Source organism: Diabrotica virgifera, chromosome 2 (genome assembly GCF_917563875.1).
Source record: "Diabrotica virgifera virgifera chromosome 2, PGI_DIABVI_V3a".
Classification (NCBI taxonomy): Eukaryota; Metazoa; Arthropoda; class Insecta; order Coleoptera; family Chrysomelidae; genus Diabrotica; species Diabrotica virgifera.
Window position 1 is genome coordinate 81659535 of NC_065444.1, and position 23565 is coordinate 81683099.

Genomic DNA, 23565 nt, shown 5'->3' on the forward strand with positions numbered 1-23565 from the left:
CGTTTATCTCGAAAACTGTGCATCCTACGAAAAAACTTGTAGAAATATTTTTTACTTAAAATGGCCCAAAAAATACAAAATATTGTTTTGTTTTGCCAAAAATCGCTGTTATTTGATTCCTCAAGTTCTTGGTCTATAACAATCTTATCGACATCCGGATCAACTGTTACCCAAAAAATTCGTGTTCTACGGGTCAAAATACATAAAAAAAACTTGAGTAAGTCCATCTGAATTAACGAGGCCGTTGTACCCCCCCTGGCGACAGGACTAATTGAGATGTAGTCAAAAATTTATAAAGCCCGTGTAAGACCAATAATGGTACGGCATAATATACATAATAAACAAGACCCAACGCGAAGACTACTGGAAACGGCAGAGATAAATTACAGGAACTACGCTGAGAGGTTGAAATACGAGTGAAGAATACAAGTGAGAATATTATTATAAGAAAATGTCACGTACATAGTATAAACGAATGGAAACTAAATAGAAAAAAAAATGGAATAATCAGAAAGAGGAAGACTAGAGTGGTCAAAATAGCAATACCTAAATCACCAATCTGTAGAAGAATCGGGCGACCGCTTAAAAGATGAAGTAAAAACCTTTCATAGAGGTATCAGTCCACATATGAACAAGCAGAATTAGCAGAAAAAGAAGATAATAAGCATTCATTGAACATTTATGTAGAAAAAACCTGAATTTCAAATAAAAATAGAAATAAAAATTGTTTTTTATCAAAAATGTGTAACCAACCACTTGAGAATGTGACATATCTAATAAAATCCTAGATCTATAAAAATCTTAGTTACACTATATTATGGATAAAATGATTATGATATTTACTTAAATGAATAAGACTACTTTAAATGATTTCGCACTGTCACTAAAATTATGAGGCATTTTTTTACTCAAAACTTCATATAAACACATGATTTAAAGCCCTTATACTTTATAGTGAGTGAAAAGTAATCCAGTTTAATTTTAGTTAAGAAAAAATGAAGCTTGCTCTCGTAATAAGTCTTTTTTGTGTATTTCTCACAGTTCAAGCTTCTGCTAATGATGGCACCTTAGTCCAAACTGAAAGTGGAATGATTAGGGGACATATTCTGAAAAGTGAAAATGGAAATAACTATTATGCTTTCCAAGAAATACCATACGCTGCTCCCCCAATTGGGGAAAATAGATTTCAAGTGAGTACCATAGATTTAAATCATATTTACCAATTCTAAAACCCGCAGTTTAGTTATTTAACTATTTTCTCTTTTGGTATGGTAAAGTAGATTTATTAGCTCTTATATCTTAGAATAAATAAACAGCTATCTAAAAATTTAACACATTTTTATGGTATTACCGGGGGGTCACAACAGAATCCTTTACGTCGCGATCACTACAAAGTCGCGATAAAATGTCACTACAAAGTAGAACACGGCTTAAAAAAGAGCCAATTATTACAATAATTGTAATTATAATAAGTGTAAAATAATTATTATATCGTTTAAAGTGAAAGGACTATCACTAGTAAAACCAATACTCATTGACGCGACATTCCCCGTTTATTAAAAGATACACAAGAGGCCTGATCAGTGATCACCAAGACCAAAAATCATTTTCGCTTAATCTTAGCTTCTTCTTTAAAATGTCCTAAGCCGTTTTCTTAGATTGTTTGATTCAAATAATTTTTGCACGTAAGTTATGTTCGTTTTTTTAGTACTTTTTGTTGTTTGTGTTGTTCAGAAACTCTATATTTACATCTACATAAATATATTATTTTACCTTAGGTAAACTAATTATTATTTCATATAATTTATAGAAAATTCAATAGGTACATATTTATACTCTATTATAAACTTACGTGCATAGAAATCGGCCCACTTAAAAATTTGGTCATTTTTGATGTCTCATATTTCCTCAACCTGTTGGCTGATTGAAGTGATCTTTTGAACTTGTTATAGCCTGATTCTTTAACAATACCACTGTAATAATATTGTTGCTAAACAGGTAAATTTTCATTGTATACCGGGTGTACCAACCAAACTGTGATTTTTTCTCAAAGTTCGCATCACCCTGTGGAATATTCTAGTATTTATAAAATACTGAAATCAAAACCCAACTATAGCCTCAGGTTTTCTTAACATTTTGTTTTTTGACTCATTCGTTTATGTTGGATAATAAAAAAGTTGGGTATTTTAACAACTACACAGACATGTTCTTCATCAATACACGGTGTTTCTAAATAAGTGCGACAAACTTTAAGGGATAATTTTGCATGAAAAAATAATGACAGTTGGCTTTATAAACGTATGTCCGCAAATGTTTCGTTTCCGAGATACGGGATGTTGAATTTTTCTTACAAACTGACGATTTATTTTATTGCTTTAAAACCGGTTGAGATATGCCAATAAAATTTGGTGGGTTTTAAGATGTAGTTATTGCACATTTTTGACATATAATTAATAATTTAATATTCACTATTAGCGTGCATACGTGTAATATGACCGATCATATTACCCGTATGTACGCTAATGGTGAATATAAAATTCTTAATTTTATATCAAAAAATCCGCAATAACTATCTCTTAAAACCTACCAAATTTCATTTGCATATCTCAACTGGTTTTAAGGCAATAAATAAATCGTCAGTTTGTAAGAAAAAATTCAACATTCCGTATTTCGGAAACGAAACATTTGCAGACATACGTTTATAAAGCCAACTGTCATTATTTTTTCATGCAGAATTACCCCTTAAAGTTTGCCGCACTTATTTAAAAACACCGTGTATTGATGAAGAACATGTCTAGTTGTTAAAGAACTAAATAATGTTAAGAAAACGTGAGGCTATAGTTTTGTTTTAATTTCACTATTTTATACATGCTAGAATATTCCACAGGGTGATGCGAACTTTGAGGAAAAAACACAGTTTGATTTGTACGCCCGGTATAAAAAGAAAATTTACCTGTTTAGCAAAAATATTATTCCAGTAGTATTTTTAAAGAATTACGCTATAACATATTTAAAAAATCACTTAAATCGGCCAAGAGGTTTACGAAATATGAGACATCAAAAATGACCAAATTTTTAAGTGAGCCGATTTCTATGCACGTAAGTTTATAACTTATTTTTTTTTAGAATCCGAAAACTCCAAACGCATGGCCTGGAATTTTGGATACAACAAAGAATACCAAAGTTTGCTATCAGACTGTGGTTAAATATAATAACCTAGAAATTAGCGAAGACTGCCTATATGTTAACGTATACACCCCCCAAAAACCTGGATCTGCTGATCTTATACCCGTTTTACTTTGGATACATGGTGGAGCATTCCAAAACGAATCCAGTACTTATGAGTACTACGGTCCGAAGTATATTATGGATCATGGTGTTGTTGTGGTTACATTTAACTACAGATTGGGACCATTTGGTAATTACGTTTTGTCAAAAGTATCTATATTGTTCCTCAGGTATATCAACTGCTTTCACAGAGAACTTCTTTTAAATATCTGAGATTGGATCTCCTTCTTCTGGAGGTGCTGAGACCGCTTGTCGATCATTAGCACTCTTGTTGCCCAGCATATTAACCATCATTGTCTTATTTACAGCCTCACGAAATAGTTCAGCACTGGTTTTCCCAAACCATTTTTTTTTAAATTTCATAAAACTTTTTCTTGCTTTGGCAATTCTACTTTTATTTCTGTACTAGGGTTTCAGCTTTCATTAATACGAATATGAGTACCCATAATATACAAGATAACTTACACGTTCAACTGAGTCATTACCAACTGTTACGTTATAGTTATTATTATTTACTGTTGCCTGTTTACTAATAACCATAAAATTGGAAACCACTGGATCTTCACTTTGACCTTATTCCTACTAGTGTCTTTATTATTATTGTCTTTGTTATGTCATCCCACTTCATCTATTCAATAAGACCCATCCATCTTAAGCGTCCAGTCTTTATAAACGTAATGTCCAGGTTCTTTATAATATGCGGTGTAGACTTTAGCCGCAACTGTCAGAATACCAAATAACCTCACTAAGAAATATTCAATAGTTAGTCAGAGGAACACTAGAAGCACCAACATTTTTTCATACCTAGAAGCACCGGAGCGGTCAAGGTGACGGGTATTAGAATTTTCTATCGCCAGTCGTTTTCGTATAGTTTTTTAATTGAAAAAAACCTATATTGAGTTAATACCTACTAACAAAAGACATTTAGTTAATTTAAATAAATTATTTAATTATTTAAGCACAATTTATGTAGTAACAAAATTTTTTAATTTTGCTTGTACAAGACCTATACACAAATTTTTTACATAGGTGTATGACTTTTACATGTTTTATTTTAGTTTTAGTTCCCAGTTTTCCACTTTTTCTTATTCAGATGCTATATCTGCTACGGAGGTTGGCAATCATCATAGCTATTTTAATTTTTGAGTCAGTAGCTCTAAATAGTTGTTTTGAGCTGCATCCAAACCATTCCCTCAGATTTCTCAGCCATGAAATTCGTCTTCTTCCGATGCATCTTCTCTTTCTACCTCTTCTTGCATTATGAGTCATAGGATGTCATACTTCTCCCTCCGCATCACATGGCCGAGATATTGTAGCTTTTGTCACTGCCTACGTTTATTATTTGATTGAGGTGTTGTATCTCTGATTTGTTTCCGTTGATGTTGCTCTGCCCTTAGGCAGATGATATTGTAGAAATTCATCTGCTAACTGAAGTAGGAAAGTTTGCCCAGATGTTTGACAACCAGTAACTTCCTTATACAGAATCCAAGCATTTTTCCTACCATATCTAAGATATTAAAAGAAAGCTGCAACGGCCATCTTCTTGAAGCTGATTTGGTTGAGCACTGTATGGCCATCTGACCTACAACGTCTACCCCGTATTTTGTATGGTTGTAGTAGGTAATGGTTTTAGGTTTCTCGTTTTTGTCTATGCCTATTTCAATATTGTTTGAGTCTTGGGAATTCAGCGCTAGAACATTTTTGATCATTTTCCTCTGGCACACCTGGTTAGCTCAAGTCTTCGTGTATGAAAATTTTTGATTTGTATAATTCCATCTTTTCGTTTTTTATTGTCGGAGCAATATCCTTTCTTGCTCGGTTTATTGTTCCAGTACTGCTGGTAGACTTCTTTCGTAATACTTTTTATGTGTCGTGACATTTCTTCCCTTATTCATAAATGGGCCCATTAGACAGCTAGAAGAAGGCTAGCTGTCCTCCTAGAAGTTGACTGTCTGGTCGTTGTTCATCTTTCCGTAGGTAAGAAAATCCGTGCAATCAATATTTGGACTAGACATTAGCAGTAAGCCAGAATTTGATTCCAAACTTATCGGCTTTATACGCCATGTACTGGGTAAAGTGACTTCTTGCCTTTGTGGGAGAAAGCTGTTCGTCGATAGATATATTTTAGCCAGTTGTAGGTTTAGCAAAATATACAATTCTCTATAAATAGGTTCTATATTGCCGACGCAAGTGCAAATTTATCTATTGATCATCGCTCAGATCTGGTACTTCTCCTCCGTAATAAGGACCGCATTTTTTATAGGTAGGCATCAACATATTCAAAAAGTAATTACACTAAGTACCTACCTGCAAAAGAGAACTTGTAATCCTTAAATAGATGTAGCAAAGTCCTGAATTTTTAAGTTTCTAGAATAACTACTATGAATAAGTAGTAATAGAGAGGGTCAAAAATAGAAAGCAGTCAAAATGACCGCCCTGGTGCTTCTAGGTATATACTAACACATCTCAAAAAGTAATTACACTAAGTACATGTAGAGGAGGAATTATAATCCTCAAGTAGATCTAGGAAAAGTCCTAAATTATCAACTTTCTAAAACAACTAAGAAAAAGTAATACAGAGGGTCAAAAATAGAAAGCAGTCAAAATGACCGCTCTGGTGCTTCTAGTGTTAAAGCAAGGAGACGAGTAGTCACCAGCTTTATTTAAACTGACTTTCGACTATATGATCAGACAGTTGAATAAAGGACGAGCTAACCTCTTAACGAATAAATAAACACAGATTGCCATCTATGCCGATGATATCAGTATGATGTCTCGCACAACAAAATCCGTGACGTAACTACATTCACCATTAAAACAGAGAGGCCGTACTATAAATACATATGCAGAAGACAAAAATGCTTACACTGGTAGACACTAGGGAAGACAGTGACATAGTTGAATTAGAGGACTATATAGAAACAATGGAGAGTTTTACATATCTGGGATTTTCAATAAAAGCACGAATGGAACAAAAGAACAAGAAGAATAATAAAGAGAAACATAGCTTATTTTTACTCGCTCATATGTTTCACTCCAAAAACACACACTGAAAATCATAAATTCAGGGACTACAAACTGTTACCAATACCAATGGTATGTTCACATGAGCCCTATTTTATTCAGTCTAATCATAGATGAAGTCATAAAAGGCATCAATAATGGAAGAGGACACAGAATGAGCAATGAGCAACAGCAGAATTAAATTCTCTGTTATGAAGATGATGGAATATTAATAGAACAAAATGAAAATATAGACTAGTTCACAGATATACTACGAGAGCAAAACAATTAACATTGTAGTTTTACACTAAAAAAACTGGGGCAATATTATTCAGTGAAAGCAATAAGATGTAACTGGGAAGTCGATGGAATTAGCAATGAACAAGTAATACTGTTCAGCTATCAAAACATTGAAAAATTAGTTAAAGATCAAGTACAAAGGGCAGATATATTAGCAGGATGCTTAATAGTACTAGATGGCGTAACATATACGTTAATTGTGAGATGCAATCAAGAATCTAATGTCCTACTGACATGAGAATATTCAAAAGAATTGCAGGTAACAAGCTGAGAGACCAAATTAGCTACTAATTTATATTATTTATATAAGGTATAAACTAGTTCACTTCTTCTTCTTTAAGTACCGTGCCCAAATTTTTAGGCGTAGGTAGCTTCCATAACAATTTGCCGATATCGTTCTCGATCTTGTGCGGCATGTAACAATTGATCTGCTGATAAGCCAGTCCATTGACGAAGGTTTCGGAGCCATGAATATTTCTTTCGACCAATTCCTCTTTTTCCGTCGATCTTTCCATTGAGTATTAACTGCAGCATCCTGTATCTGCTACCTCTCATTATATGCCCCAGATATTCAAGTTTTCTCTTTTTTATCATCTTCATTAAGTCACCTTCGCCTTGACCTACTCTGTTTAAGACTTCTCTGTTTGAAATGCGTTGAACCCAAGATATTCTGAGCATTCTACGATACGACCACATCTCAAAGGCTTCTAATTTGTTCATCATGTTAACCTTCATGATCCAGGTTTCACATCCACATAGTAATACAGGATACACATAACATTTTAGGAACTTGATTCTTAGTTGTAAGTTCAGCTGAGAGTTGCTCAGAATAGATCTAAGTTTCATAAATGCTCCTCTTGCAATTTCTATACGAGTTTTAATTTCTTCATCCGGATTTAGTGTCTCGTTTATCCAACATCCTAGGTATTTAAAATGGTTAACTTTTGTTATTGATTCATCATTGACAATTAGTTGCATAGGGCCGACGTCTTGTTTACTAACCACAAGTAACTTTGTCTTTGTTGCATTTATGTTAAGTCCGTTATTGGAGCATTCTCTAGTGACTCGATCTATAAGGAATTGAAGATTTTCGATATTTTCAGCCATGATCGCGGTGTCGTCTGCATATCTGATGTTGTTAATAGTTTCTCCCCCGATTCGAACTCCACATTGTCCTTCCAAGGCTTCATTAAAAATTATTTCTGAGTATACGTTAAACAAAGTTGGGGATAACACACAACCCTGTCTGACACCTCTTTGAATGCAAATTTTGTCTGTTTCTTTGCTGTCTACCAGAATAGAAGCTTCTTGATTCCAATATAGATGTTGTAAAAGTCTCAGATCTTTATCGTCTATTCCAATCATTTCTAGATATTCAAACAACCTATCATGTTGAACTCTATCAAACGCCTTCTCAAAATCTATAAGGCAGACGTAAATTGGTTTCTGTACTTCCCATGATCTTTGAAGTAATGTTAACATTGAGAACAAAGCTTCCCTTGTTCCCAATCCTTCTCTGAAACCGAATTGTTTGTTTCCCATTGTCTCTTCACATTTCTGCTTGATTCTATTAAGAATTATCTTAAGAAGTATCTTGAGAGAGTGGCTCATGAGACTAATTAGTCTAAAGTCTTTACATGATGATGTATTAGGCTTTTTTGGGAGTGGAATAAATGTAGACTCTAACCATATCTGTGGCATCATGCCAGTCTCGTATATATGGTTATAAATGTTTGTTAGTTGTGAGACATTGTCGTCATCCAGAAGTTTGAGCCAGTCTGATGGTATTTGGTCAGGGCCTGGAGATTTCCCATTTTTGCTCTGTTTGATGGCTTTCTCTACTTCCGCTTTTAAAATACTAGGACCAGTATTCGTATACTTTGTGGTGTTAAGTGGTGGCCTCGTATCCAGGAAGAGCTCTTTTATATAGTTAGTCAGTTAGTCTAGTTCACTAGTCAAACTAGTTCACACTCAATAGAAAAAAGAAAAACAAATAATCACATCAGTAGAATGGCGTACACAAAAGTGACTAAAAGCAACGGACAAATCATAGAGAAATATCGACCGACGCGCGACGGCGTAAGAGATGCAGGGAGAGTCTTGGATAGAGGCAACAACCCGCCAATGGAAAAGCGAAATTGCTTATATAAAGAAAGAAGAGTATGTTATGACTGAGAGAAATATATATAAAATACAAAAAGAAAGCTGAAAAAAAGCCTTTAAAGAAAAGTCCTAATGAAATAATTGGACGTTCAAAGGGGCACCGTTAAAAGATGCACCAGGATTCGTTAAACTTCAGAGACTTCTATGTGCTGTTCATGTATTAAGAATAGAAGCCGAAATATTGCCAAAAAGAACCCTAGATAGTAAAATACAGGGCACAAGACCAAAAAGAAAGCAACAGACAAGTTGGTTGGATGAAGTGTCAGAGGAGACGCAAAATTTGCTAGACGTGAGAACCTGGAAAAGATTGTCGCGGGACCGGCAAGATTGGAGGCATAATTTAAGGGAGGCCAAGGCTAGATTTGGGTTGTAATGCCATTGAAAAGAGCCTTCTGATTGATAGAGACTTAAAAATTATACCATCTATTCCATACAATATATTCTTTCACTACTTTATAAATATGCCCGATATGTTATTATTATACAGTCTATTCCAACGAAAATTTGACCCCCCCCCCCCAGCAGAAACTCAGAAATCAAGAGCTTCTTCAAAATTTAAAAAAAACGTCAATTTTTAATGGGAGGGGGACGAATTTTCATGCAAATTTCATGCCCTCAAATGTAACCCCCTACTGCCCCGCATCGACCCCCACGTTTTTTTAAATAGCAAGTGTGGTCGAGTGGCACATCATTTGAAAGGTAATTTTTTTCTCTAAACGACGCTCTATTTTTTTATTTACGTAATAGGTTTGAAGATAATTTTGAACTTACCAAATTTATTGTAAATTAAAATCCACGAGGAAAATAAACTTCCTGTAGCTGGCTGTATACCATAAATCACAAAAATGCCAAGTTTCTTGTAAAAGATATATATTAAAATACCCTAAATAAGGGTCAAAATACAAAACGTTTTCGGATTAAGGAATCCATCATCAGTGTTTAAAAGCCCTAAAATTAAGTATAACCTAATTAAATGAGATAAAAGTTAAAATTGACAGAGGTTTTCAAGAACAAGAGGTCATACTTACAAAATTTGCATGCCTGAGCCACCAAAATGTATAGGGTAAAAACCCTTTACATGTAAATAATAAAGATGTTTTACATATTTATATAAAATTCATCGGATGTAATAGATAAACCTGGATGTTACCCAGGGCAACACAGGACTCTCCCCACGTGGTTGGAACTTTTTTTGGTGAAAACCTCACATATTGGATTTCAATGGCCAACTGACAAGTGAATTAAAGAGCAACCCGAAATGACACCAAGAACTGTCAATGTAACCTAGTTGTAATATTACTTCAGCCACAACGTTAAAGATTAATTTAAATGTTTTAAGATAAAAAACAGTATCAAATTTACAAATAGTAAAAATAAAAGATGTTCACAAAATATGAAAGATTTTTTCCCTAGAAATAATGCATTAATTAAGTATTCAAAATAGGAACTAGAATCTTCCCAATCAATTAACTTTCTTGATCTCACTATTACCAGATTAGATGACCATTTCAATTTCAGTATCTATAGGAAACCAACACAGACTGATCATGTCATACCTTTATCTTCTAACCACCCTATGTCACATAAATATGCAGCTTTCCATAGTTACATCCATAGACTTGAAACTATTCCTTTATCACCATCAAACTATGATAAAGAACTCAATATTCTTCGTCAAATAGCGTTCAACAACGGTTACGATCCTAATATTGTCTACAAACTTATTCAAAAGAGACACCTTAGAGTCTTGAGAGAGACTGCTTTCCCTAGAGACTTGACCTTAAAACCCTCATATGCTTCCTTACCATATCTTCATGAACGTCTTTCTGGAGACATTAGATATATTCTTAAAAGAGCAGTTGATAATACTCATATTTCTTTCAAAGTGCCCAACAATCTTGGAAAGTGTCTTACCAATTCCAAAGACCCTATCAACTACATGGATCGTAGTGGTGTGTATAGATTACAATGTTCTGATTGTGACGCTACATATATAGGTAGGACCTGTAGATCCTTATCTTCACGCTCCTTAGAGCACACCAAAAGAGAAAACACTTCTACCTTCTCTCAACATCTTGTAAAAAACAAACATACCCTTAATATCCCAGAAGATGTCTCGTTATTACATAATATTTCACAAAAAAACTTCCTAAAATTGGACCTGTATGAAGACTTAGAAATAGTTAAAGAGAAGCAAAGAAGTCCTAGTTGTGTCAATCGCCATGTGTCATTTAACCGAGATTTTCAACCCTTACACCGTCAACTTTTTTCATAAACCACATCAGATACAATTTCCTCTTCTCTGCTACACCATTCATGACTACCACATACATCTATTTCACTCCCAATTGTCGATAAGCAACATCTTACTTTAACTCTTTAATATTCATTTGTACCTCATCCTCTTACATCCACATTATTTTACATTATCTTTAATTTTCCAAAATTCAGCTCCTACATCACATATACAACCACATCCATCAGAATTGAGTCTCTTCCAGCCACCTTTTTTCTTAGCCTCATCTCATAGCTTATAGATTAGATAACTCTTATTTCATAACAACACACTACACATCTTCCATGGTCCAATATCACAACATACTATGTCAGACTTCTCATACCGTCCTACTCCCCCCCATATTTTACAACCATTTCATTTTTAACCAATTTGATGTCAGGTCTCTGGAGGACTCAGTTTCATCAAGTTACTTTAGTCTCATTTTCAGATAAATATCAGATAAAAACAAAACAGTATTTTTACAATTATCATATCACTTTTTCTATCTTTATACAATTTATGTTGGGTCGACTACCAAGTAAGTTATCAGTCATTAAACAATTATCATTTCATCAATACTCTTAAAATCGTACACATATGTACACATTACATACTATTTTGTGTTCCTAGTATAAGGCCTTTACCATTATTTGTCTAATCGTATTGACAATTTTATACCACTAATACAACACCTATTGGTATTGTTGACTGCATAACTTCCTGTAACGTAAACATTTCATTTCCCTATTTTGAATACTTAATTAATGCATTATTTCTAGGGAAAAAATCTTTCATATTTTGTGAACATCTTTTATTTTTACTATTTGTAAATTTGATACTGTTTTTTATCTTAAAACATTTAAATGAATCTTTAACGTTGTGGCTGAAGTAATATTACAACTAGGTTACATTGACAGTTCTTGGTGTCATTTCGGGTTGCTCTTTAATTCACTTGTCAGTTGGCCATTGAAATCCAATATGTGAGGTTTTCACCAAAAAAAGTTCCAACCACGTGGGGAGAGTCCTGTGTTGCCCTGGGTAACATCCAGGTTTATCTATTACATCCGATGAATTTTATATAAATATGTAAAACATCTTTATTATTTACATTTAAAGGGTTTTTACCCTATACATTTTGGTGGCTCAGGCATGCAAATTTTGTAAGTATGACCTCTTGTTCTTGAAAACCTCTGTCAATTTTAACTTTTATCTCATTTAATTAGGTTATACTTAATTTTAGGGCTTTTAAACACTGATGATGGATTCCTTAATCCGAAAACGTTTTGTATTTTGACCCTTATTTAGGGTATTTTAATATATACCTTTTACAAGAAACTTGGCATTTTTTATTGTAAATTAGCTAAATCCAAAATTACATTTAAAGGTATTCCGCAAATTAAAAAAAAAATAGAGGGTCCTGTAGAGAAAAAAATACTTTTCAAACGATGTGCCACTCGACTGTATGCATGAAAATTCGCCCCCTTTTCAATACAAATTGACATGTTTTTTTTATTCTGAAGAAACTGTTGGTTTCTGAGTTTCTGGGGGAGGGGTCAAATTTTCATTGGAATACTCTGTATAATATCTAAAATGGTCCATAAATTTTTTGGAAAAAGTTTTAATGTTGAATTTTCCCATAGTTAAATTTTGAAGGTGTTTTAATCCTCTTGACATGCTTATAATAATATATTTTATTTTATTAATTTTTAAGCCATTAGTTTCTGCCACTTTTTTATTGATTTAAATAGTTCTCTCATATCATTGCTGCTTCTGGCTTAGAAATTGCCATCATCTGAAAACGCTCGTGTTTTTTGTTATTGTCCTTCTAGTATTCAACTCTCTGATAAAATGTACAGAAATGTTAAACATTATAGAACAGTGAACCTACTTGTCTTTGCTAACTTAGGTGATAATCTGTTTGTTAGTTTATTCGGGATTCGAAATTCGAAAGTTTTATCTTTAGACATATTTAAATGGATAATTCTCTCAACTTCTTTACCAACAATTTTCGAATAATGTTTTTAAACGCAGTCTAAAAACCAAAAAATTATGTGTGTGTACTTATATTAAGTTCACTATTTATATCTATTATCTACCTCTGACTTCTATGATCTGGTCTAACATGGACTCTTTCTTTAGGTTTTGTTGGTACTCAAGACGGTGTGGTTCCTCTTAATCTTGGTTTAAAAGATCAGCGGTTTGCTATAGAATGGGTCAATAGAAACATTCACCTATTCGGTGGAAATCCACAGCATGTGGTGCTAGTTGGTGAAAGTGCTGGATCCAGAGCTGTAGGATATCATCTAATGGGCCCCTGGGAGGGAGAAAAACGTAAGTATTTATCATTTATGCTATTCAGCCTATTCTTTTTGAGACTTTTGCAATAATATAGTTGATTTGCAAGTTTATAGTAGCGTAGTACCTAATAAAACGATTTCTTCTTTGTCTCTGGTTATTTTGTATCATCACAGTAGAAGATTAAGTAGATCAGGTGGGGTTAAAGTTTGTTTTTTTAATTACTAAGTATAACCTTTCATTTTAGCAATTAAATTTTGTTTTTATAATGACTATAATTCTTTCTCTTTTTTAGAGCTCTTTCATGGTGTTATTATGCAAAGTGCGACACCTATTTCAGGTGGTCGAATGCAAGATTCAGGCACTACAACAGAAACTGCTTTGGAATTGGGTAGACGAGTAGACCCTTCGTTTGGTTCCAACGATACTAATGAACTTCTTCAAGTACTTCGAAATGCTGATGCCAAAGATATAATTTATGTAAGTTTAAAATTTTACTAACAAATTCGTTATATTATAAAAAAGCATTAATTCTTATGCATATAATTGACGGATACAACTTTCATAAAATAAACTATTGGAACGTTATATTCTAGAACACAAACAATTCAATCTTCTGTAGCTCAGTGGTAAGAGACACTACCTTTGGATCCAAGGATTGTGAGTTCAAATCCCAGCTGGGTAGGAAATTTTTCTAATTTTTCGGATGCAATTATTAGCGTCTCTTAAAGACAATAAAGTCGATTTTATTAACTAACAAGACATTTACTCAACACACACACCACTACACATTACATCTGATTGCGAAATCAACCGTATTATGCCAATGGCCATAGTTTTCGGGAAATTTAAGCTAAATTAAAAAAAAATAGTGCACAAAAGGAAGTACATATATTTAAAATTTAAAATGTATTTAAAGAAGAAAGAGTAAAAGAGATAATTATTAAATACGTATAAAGTAATATCCCGAACAAGAATATATTATTATGAAACTAAATATAAATTATAAATAAAATAAATTTGGTTGGGGGTTAGGGTGCATCGAAAAAGGCGAAAAAAATTTTTTTTTGCCATGGAAAAGTAATACCTCACAAAAGTTGCCCAATCAACTGTTAAGTATTTTGGTAATTTTTTTTCGAAATTGGAAATTATTTCGAAACGAAAATGTAATAGCTAACAATAGTTGCCTAACACACTATTTAGTATTTTAGTAAAATTGCGTTGAATTAAAAAAATATTTTCTGCCCCCCACGGCAACTAATAATTAGAAAAAATACATTAATATGCGAATTTCTTTTGTAAGGGAAATGAAATACCTTATAGAACTTGAATAAATAAATTCGGTTTAATTTGGAAAATATTTTCTGGTTTCACAAGGCAATTAAAAATTTTACTTAAGAAAAGTATACTAAAACATTCTGTTTATAACAAAATAGCCTAACTTATCCGTCGCACTGGATCACCCAAGTTTTTTAATACTAAAATAAATATAAACAAAGTACAAAATTAGGTATTATTACAAAAAAATATGGTAAAAGCATTCTATTCGAAGATGTTTTCCGATTTAGCATTAAAGTGAGGTATAGTTTTTCTGGAATCAATTCGAGTTTTTATAAGTCCATCCCTCGAATACGCTTCACAAACTGCTAAATACACTTGCTAGACAAGCTTGTGTCACAAGCTTGACACATCGTTCTACACATTGTTTGTGGCAGTGATATTTCTCAATCTCAATGTTAAAAGGGTCTAAGTTAGGATTCTTAATAAAATCTCGCAGATTGTCCCTCGAAAATCTAGAGAATATAGGTGGTTCTGTAAGGTGATATTCTTGTTAGTTAATTAACTCAAAGTAGTCATTTGAATCAAAATTTTTATAGCAGAAAGTTTGAAGACCCTCACGTTTTTTTATTTGGTCACTGGCAAACTTCTTTTGATTTCCAAGGGGTAGATCATTTGAATGTCGAAGACATACAAACCACTGAAGCGGTTTTTTAAGATGTTCTTCTAACAGTCGTATTACATCACCCTTAACGCCAGTATTTAAGACTGTTTGGTCACATGCAATAGCTGGATTTGATACTTTCTGATATACCAGACAGCGGATAACCATATCCGAAATATTTGCACCCTGGCTCATGCACAAGTGCTATGTGTTCTTCCACGATTGATTGACCATAAAACTTGGTACAGTTTTTTACTTGAGCTAAAGTTTTGTCTTTGCGTCGGTAACTTTCTCCTTTTACCGTTGTTTTCTCTGATTATATTTGTTTTTGTTTTCCCTATCAATCGTGCTTATCACCATTTTTCTGGGACCTCTTTGATTTAATAGAAATTCGGCTCATCCAAAGGCACTTTTTGAGATTTGAGATTTGCTACAAAGACAATTAGTCAGAGTGTCACATTTGCATGCTGCAAGATCGAAACGTGTAGTTTTACTTTTGTTTTTAGAGCATTGAATTTTATTTTTGTAAAATTCACTGTTTTGCCTGTTCTTAAATGGTTTCATAAGTTTCATGTATTCGTCATGATAGGCTTTTTAAAGCTGAATAATTCTTGTTAAATTATTGGAATTAAAGCCTTTTTCCATATTTCCTCCAATTTAATTGCAACCTGTTCGGCAATACCAGAAACTTCTGGCTCTTTCTTGCCGAGTTTTTATCCTCTTGCAACCACAAAACTTCATCGCTTGTTTGTATTTCGGTAAAACATTTTCAGGTATATTTGGTGGTTGGCCAAAAATGGAGCGGTCCACAGCACATCTTGATTTTATTCCCCATGGTCCTGGTTTATCTATTTTAAAAATCTTTAATTTACAAACAACAATAATAACAAGTAAGGCATCGCACCAAACATAAGTGAAAATTACACGCACGGACTCACGAAGCGGGACATTTCAAAGGGGTTGGGGAGATTGAAAAAACAAATAAAACTTTTAAATATCGTTTAAATTTGTAATTGACAACATTTTAAGTTTTCTTTAATTGATCTTAGATCGAGTTAACACATATTTTATTCCAAATAATATAAATTGAAATCGTTGGCGGGGCAGAAAATTCGTTTAGAAAAAAAAATTAAAAATACTAATATGCTGAAAAATAACACTAGCAACTTTTTCACGCTATTACATATAACATTTCCAACTTTTATTTTTTCGATGCACCCTAGGGGGTATATATTGAAAAAATAATCTCTCCTGGAAGTCGTTGATAAGAAAACGACAATAAATTTGCAGATAAAAAACCAATAACATATTTAACCCGCCATTACACGCGCTATGAGGGAATCCCTCACAATATTTGTTTATAACCAATGAAATTGTGTAAACTAATACGATAACCTTAAGCACCCAGGAATGCCTTTAACATGGTTCATGAGAGGGTATGAAAAAGTTATAGAATATTTCTGGCGGTCAGTGTGCTGTGTGATAGTTGAAAGAAGAGACATCCCTCTTCAAGTGAGGGAATTCCTCACTGCGCGTGCAATCACGGTGAAATCACGTTTCTGTTATCTCAAAGAAACTTTTAGGTTTTTATTTAATATTTAGGTAGGTTTAATTAAAATATTATTGTTTGGATTAGGTTAGGAACAGTGGCACACCGAGCGGGGGGTTTAGGGGTTAAAATCCCACCCAGAGCATATAGAAATATATATAAAAGAAAGTAGGAAAATGTAACTTGTCTTTCACAAATAATACAAAAAACTCTCGGTGCCCAAGCTAACCCCCCCCCAGAGGAAAATTCTAGGTGCGCCACTGGTTAAGAAGCCATTTTTAAATTTACCTATTCTAATTGGGAAATAAGCCACAATTTAACTTGAAAAATTGATTTTATTGACGTTTCGAATTCCACCTCGGACGTCGTTATCAAAATACAAAATATTAATAGTTAATTACATAAATACCACAAAGAAATAGCTTCAGAACAGTTGTTAATTTTAATTTGTATTTTTAGTAAAATGAATTCGCGTAAAGAACGTTCATTTCTTCAGTGGCTTGCTGAAATTGAAAATTAAGAAAACTTGCTTTTGATCTATGTATATTATTTTTACTTTTGTTTTGTTAAATGAATAAAAAAAGTTGGTATACAAAACTTTCTATAATATGTGAGTACAACCCATTTTATATTTATACATGTTGACATTCATTCTTCCTCGAAATAAGTCGAACTTATGTAGGTGAGGCCGACGCTCATACGCGTGCAACCACGTCCGAATAGAAGACGCGTGTAACGGCGGGTTAAGAGATATACCAAAACGCGTATACTGGAGCTTTGCAAGATATACATAATGTGCTATAGAACCTACTTTGCATGAGCTACTGCTTCAAATAGGTCTACAGACATTACATAAAAATACACCATTTTTTTATAATATGCTACATTTTTGCGGTTAGTACCGAGTAGAGTTATTTGCGCAAAACCGTCTAAAACGTGGTTTTTTTGGTTGAAAGATGAACATTTTCACTCGCAAATAACTCAAAAGTATTGACTTAGTTTAGCTATTACACGGGGAATGCTTCCAGACACTTCAATTTTTTATGTTATTGTAGTAATGGACAAACTAAACTGAAAACTATTGTTTTCACTTAATTTTGAAAAAATGTGAAAACGTTGAATTACCCACGTCCGTCTATCCGTCCGTACATCTGTCACTCCATCCGTAAACACAACTCCTCCGTCATTATACCAGGTAGAATGACAAAATTTGTCACCTCAAAGAAGTCGAATTAAGGCTCATAACCTAAGCATGGAGCTAATGGTGAAAAATTTGACCTAGAAATTCCGAAGTACTGTTTTAAAGTCGCCGGAATAGTAAAAGCGATATATTATTCGACGAGCCGTAGCAAGACGAGAACAAATATATACTTCCGGTGTCATGACTGTCTGTCCGTCTGTTCCCAAATATAGCTCCTCCGTTATTATTGCAAGGAAAAATAGATGGCAGAAAAAGCATCGGAAGAAGACGAATTTCATGGCTGAAGAACCTGAGAGAATGGTTTGGATGCAGCTCAAAACAACTATTTAGAGCTACTGTCTCAAAAATTAAAATAGCTATGATGATTGCCAACCTCCGTAGCGGAGATGGCACCTAAAGAAGAAGAAGTTATTATTACAGCTATAGTGATAAATGAGGTGTCAAATGAAAGTTTATAACCCAAGGATGGTATTAAAGGTGAGAAATTTGACCCCGGACTTCCGGTTTAAGAGTTCAAATGGAAGTATTATTTTAAGTCACCGAAATAGTATAAGCGATATATTATTCGACGTGCCTTAGTAAGATCAGAATAAATGTATACTTTTGGTATTTATATCATATCCGGTTAAAAAGTTCGAACCGGAAGTGCCATATTATAATCCGAAAAATAGTACATGACATGTCAATCGAAGCGTACTGAAAAGTCGAGCTTGAATCTTTAGTTCCGGTTTTGAAGTCATTTCCGATTAAAAATTTATGACCGGAAGTTTGACAAAAATTACTCAAAATTAGTGAACTTATAATATATATCAATCGACTCACAAAGTTACATGAACAGTTCAAATACCGACTTCCGGTTTTACTTTCGGTCACTTTGGGTGAAAATCTAGGACTTAGTGCAATTACTTATATATTTTACTTTTTCTAAATTACATGACGTCTCTCTTAGGGATTGACAATAGGTGAATATAATGGCACTGTGACAGTAGTGTGACATAAACTAACAGTGGTATATAAATATATTTTTACAAATACTTAACAGTTAGTGAAAAAACTGAAAAAGGTTACTTAGAATTAGTCAGTTTATTCATTTCCGGACTTATTTTGAACGTCTACTTTTTTCCACCCCATGAATGGAAAGCTTCCCCCCAAGTAAAACCAACCAACGGCACAAGTTCAAAAGAGGAGTGAAGCGTAAGAAGCGCCTAAATTTTCAAAGTCTTTGGTTATACGGAAAATTACACGGTGGAGTAAAGCCTTATCTTACGTTCATTCACTGAATTTACTAAATTATATAATGTTATAAAAGAAATGGTAGTTATTTTATAGTAATATATTTAATAGTAAAATACTCTTCCTAACATTTAATATTACATATAATAGTAATATTTGAAATTACATAATTAAAACATTTTAAACAAACTGAAAATCTGAAAATGAGGGATTGTGCATCCCTCTGAATTGAAAGCAAGCTAAACCATCCTTTACTTTTTTTAAAACGTTTCAGTCTGGGATACCTGGTGGACTTGCTGTTGAAGATTCTGGTCCATTTTCCTACCAAGGCTTTCAAGCATTTTTGGACGGAAACTACAAAAAGGTTCCTGTTTTAATTGGATTTAATTCAGAGGAATGGGGCTTCATAGGTAATTAAAATTTTCATATTTGTTTCAAAAATTTTATCACCCTTCAGCCATCTCTCTTCAGTAATATCTCCAAGAAACTGACTTTAAACAAACCAACATAAATAAGAAAAAATCAATGGTAAAAAAATAGAATATCCCAGCAAGCTAGTGGTGGAGCAGTTATCTTTACAAGAGCTGGTTTAGCAGCTAAATCAATTGCACTGAATACTAATCTTGAAGCTAAAGCAGTGTCGATTTTATATCATAAGAATATTAACATATTTATATTATTTACTTGACCCAAGATATCCAGACATGTAGATGAGGATGACAAAAACCTCATGAAAACGCGTTCATGGAAAAGAACAACAGCAAATCGAAATGATTGGAGAAGCTTGCTGAAGGTGGCCAAGGCCGGTTTGGGCTGTGGTCCCATTGGATGGATGGAGTGATCAAAACATACATGAATTAAATGAACAAAAATATTTTATTGAACAAATTACACATCCTAAATTGGTTTTAGGGTATATGAACTGCCATCACCCAGCATGGGAAAGTCACAATTTAATAAGATTTAATTAATAACTAATGAAAAAACAATTAAAATCCTTTATAAAAGATATATTTATTAAAATTCCCTAAAAAGGGCTACATCACAGAACTAGTTTTCGATCTGATAACAGATCACCATCAGTGCTGACCTAAAATAAATATAACCTGATAAGTTAACGCAAAGTTTTTGAAATGTTGACTACGGTTTTAAAAAAAAGGTTATAGGTTATACTCACAAGATGCTGACATCTTCTTATTTAAGTGCCATCTCCGCGGCGGATGTGGGCAATCATCATAGCTATTCGTATTTAAGAGACGGCTGCTCTGAAAAGTTCATTTGATATACATCCGTACCACTATCTCAGGTTGTGCAGCTACGATATTCTGCATCTACCTATGCTTCTCTTTCCTCGAATCTTTCTCTGCATAAACAATTGGAGCATGCTGACATGCTAACCACCAAAATACAAAAATAGTCGGGTAAAAACCCTTTAAACTTGATCAGTCACGGAAACGGTGACTATAATTGTGAAATTGAACATGGATGAACAAAATATCACATGTATTCTGCCCAGGGTACTATTTGAGCCCAAATTGAGTCGTTCGCATGTTGAATGGTTGGTGGCAACTGGCGACTGATAATATGTAACGGAAATCCTGAATGATAACATAACAGAAATGACAGTGCTACAGGAAGTTGAAATATTTACTTATTAGTTATGTAGCCAGTAGTGTAAAACTTGGCTACATAACTAATTAGTAAATATTTCAACTTCCTGTGGCACTGTCATTCTTGTCATGTCATCATTCAGGATTTCCGTTACATATTATTAGTAAAATCCACGAGGAAAATAAACTTCCTGTAGCTGGCTGTATACCATAAATCACAAAAATACCAAGTTTCTTGTAAAAGGTATATATTAAAATACCCTAAATAAGGGTCAAAATACAAAACGTTTTCGGATTAAGGAATCCATCATCAGTGTTTAAAAGCCAAAATTTGCATGCCTGAGCCACCAAAATGTATAGGGTAAAAACCCTTTAAATGTAAATAATAAAGATGTTTTACATATTTATATAAAATTCATCGGATGTAATAGATAAACCTGGATGTTACCCAGGGCAACACAGGACTCTCCCCACGTGGTTGGAACTTTTTTTGGTGAAAACCTCACATATTGGATTTCAATGGCCAACTGACCTTCATTTGGCCATTGGCCATTTGGTTCATATATCTCTTCAATTAGAAGTTCATATCGCTCTCCCCTCATTACTTGTCCCAGATATTGTAAATTTCTTATTTTTATTGTGTTAATTATTTCGTACTCTTTACCCATTTATCTCAATACTTCCGGGTTAGTTTTCTTCTGTATCCATGCTATTCTAAGCATCTTCCTATAACACCACGTTTCAAATGACTGTAGCTTAATTATGTGTTCTTGCTTTAATGTCCAGCTTTCAAGACTATATTGCAGTATCGAAAACGCTTAGTTTCTCAGATCCCTTCCTTTCAATTTTAATTTAAGTAAGGTCTTTGTTTCAGAGAATTGTTTTCATTTTTACAAACACATTTCTGGCTATTTCTATCTTGGCTCTTATTTCTGTTGTTTGATCATTGTTGTCTGAGAACCAGGTCCTTATGTATTTGGTTCCTATGTATTTATCAACCCTCTCTATCGGTACATTTTCCAAATAATGTATGTTTGTTTGTATATATGTTTGTTTGTATATTTGTATTATTTGTTATTATCATGTATTTGGTCTTTTTATATTCATTTTTAGTCCATCTTTTTCAAAGAAACTGTTTGTTTTTTAGAAGTAATTGGAGTTCTTCAGCAGAGCTTGCAATTCCACGGTGCTATCTGCACATCTTATGTTGTTAATAGATCTTTCGTTAATTATTATTCCTTCACTTTAAGATAGTAATGCTTCTTCAAATATAGCTTCACTATACATTAAATAGTAATGGAGACATAATACATCCCTGCCTAACTCTTCTCCTGATTTCATTTTCTGAATGAGTTCGTTATCTATTACGATTTGTGCTCCTTAATTCCAGTAAAGGTTATTTATTATTCGTAAGTCGCCTTTGTCTATGTCCTTCGTCTTTAGAATTTGGACCAATTTTTCATTTCTTACCTTGTCAAATGCTTTCTCAAAATCAACGTAACACACATGCACATCCACGTTCATATCCATGCATCTTTGAGCTAACACATTAAAAGCAAACAACGCCTATCTGATTCCTAGTCCGTTTTTAACCCAAACTGACTAGCACCTATTCCTCCTTTCAGTTTTTTATTTATACGACCATGTATTATTATTTTCAAGAATAATTTGACAATGTGACTTATTAATGATATTGTTCTGTATTCACTGCAATATTTAGCGTTTTTATTTTTAGGGATAGCACAAAAGTTGGAGAGTAACCATTGTTTCGGTATAATAATATGTCCTGTTAATATAAACGGATATTATATTTATTATATTACTTTTTTCGAAATGATTGGTTTTGACAACTTATCAGGGCCGTAACTACCATTATGGTCGCAGGGGCAGTGCCCCGGGGCCCCCGACCAAATATTTTCAAATGACACAATTTTAAAAAGACCGCAACATAGTTTCATTTTTCACTGGGGAAATTAAGTAGTGTTTTAGACTAAAATGCAATTGGAACAGAACAGGCCCATGATGCCTGAGCTAAGCTGGAGCTCCCGAGACGTTAATATAAAAATTTAAATTATTACTTAAGAAATTAGTTATTTCGGAGTAATAAAACCTAAAATGCCATTGGAAGAGGAGGGCTTGAGCTAAGCTGGTAGTCTAAGAGCTAGTGAACTCTCCGACTAACGGTCGTCCTGTAAGGCTAGAAATTTGTCTAGTGATAATTCATAGCACACCAAGGCTAAAAACCATGACCTGGCGGGCATCAGCGGTGCACGTGTATCTACCAGGTGAATCGAAAAGTTCAAATTTAGGGGGTAAAATAAACTTTCTCCTGTAAGGTTTAAATTTAAGTATGTGTTTGAATAAGTCATTTAGAAGAAATGTGTACAATGACAGGCGATTCTGAAGAGCATAAGACCTTGCCAGGCGAGGGGAAAGATTAGGGGTTTTTTCCTAAAATTATTCTTTTTGCATCCAACAAATTTTTTTTTTAGGTTTTTTGAATCATTCCAAACAAAAAAGGTCTTTAGTGATTTTTCTCTTAAGTTAATAATTTTGCTTATATAAGCGATTGAAAATTTTTAAAATTGCTAAATCGGCCATTTTTAACCCTAAATCGGACATTTATCTAAAAATTTCAATTTTACCAAGGTACGTAGATATTCTTTAAACATTGATTGATGAAATCCCGAAGAGTTTTTTGCA

General features: G+C 33.5%; 1 protein-coding gene across 1 annotated transcript in view; it reads left to right on the forward strand.

Annotated features, from left to right (window-relative positions):
- Positions 1–823: 823 nt before the first annotated feature.
- The window catches only part of LOC126879538 (juvenile hormone esterase-like), a 68719-nt gene continuing 45977 nt past the window's right edge, over positions 824–23565 (forward strand). Inside the window, exons 1-5 of the mRNA XM_050642692.1 lie at positions 824–1190; positions 3127–3418; positions 13172–13363; positions 13623–13807; positions 19527–19662. Coding sequence (XP_050498649.1) covers positions 996–1190; positions 3127–3418; positions 13172–13363; positions 13623–13807; positions 19527–19662 — 1000 coding nt within the window. The 5' untranslated portion in view covers positions 824–995. The remainder of the gene's footprint in view (positions 1191–3126; positions 3419–13171; positions 13364–13622; positions 13808–19526; positions 19663–23565) is intronic.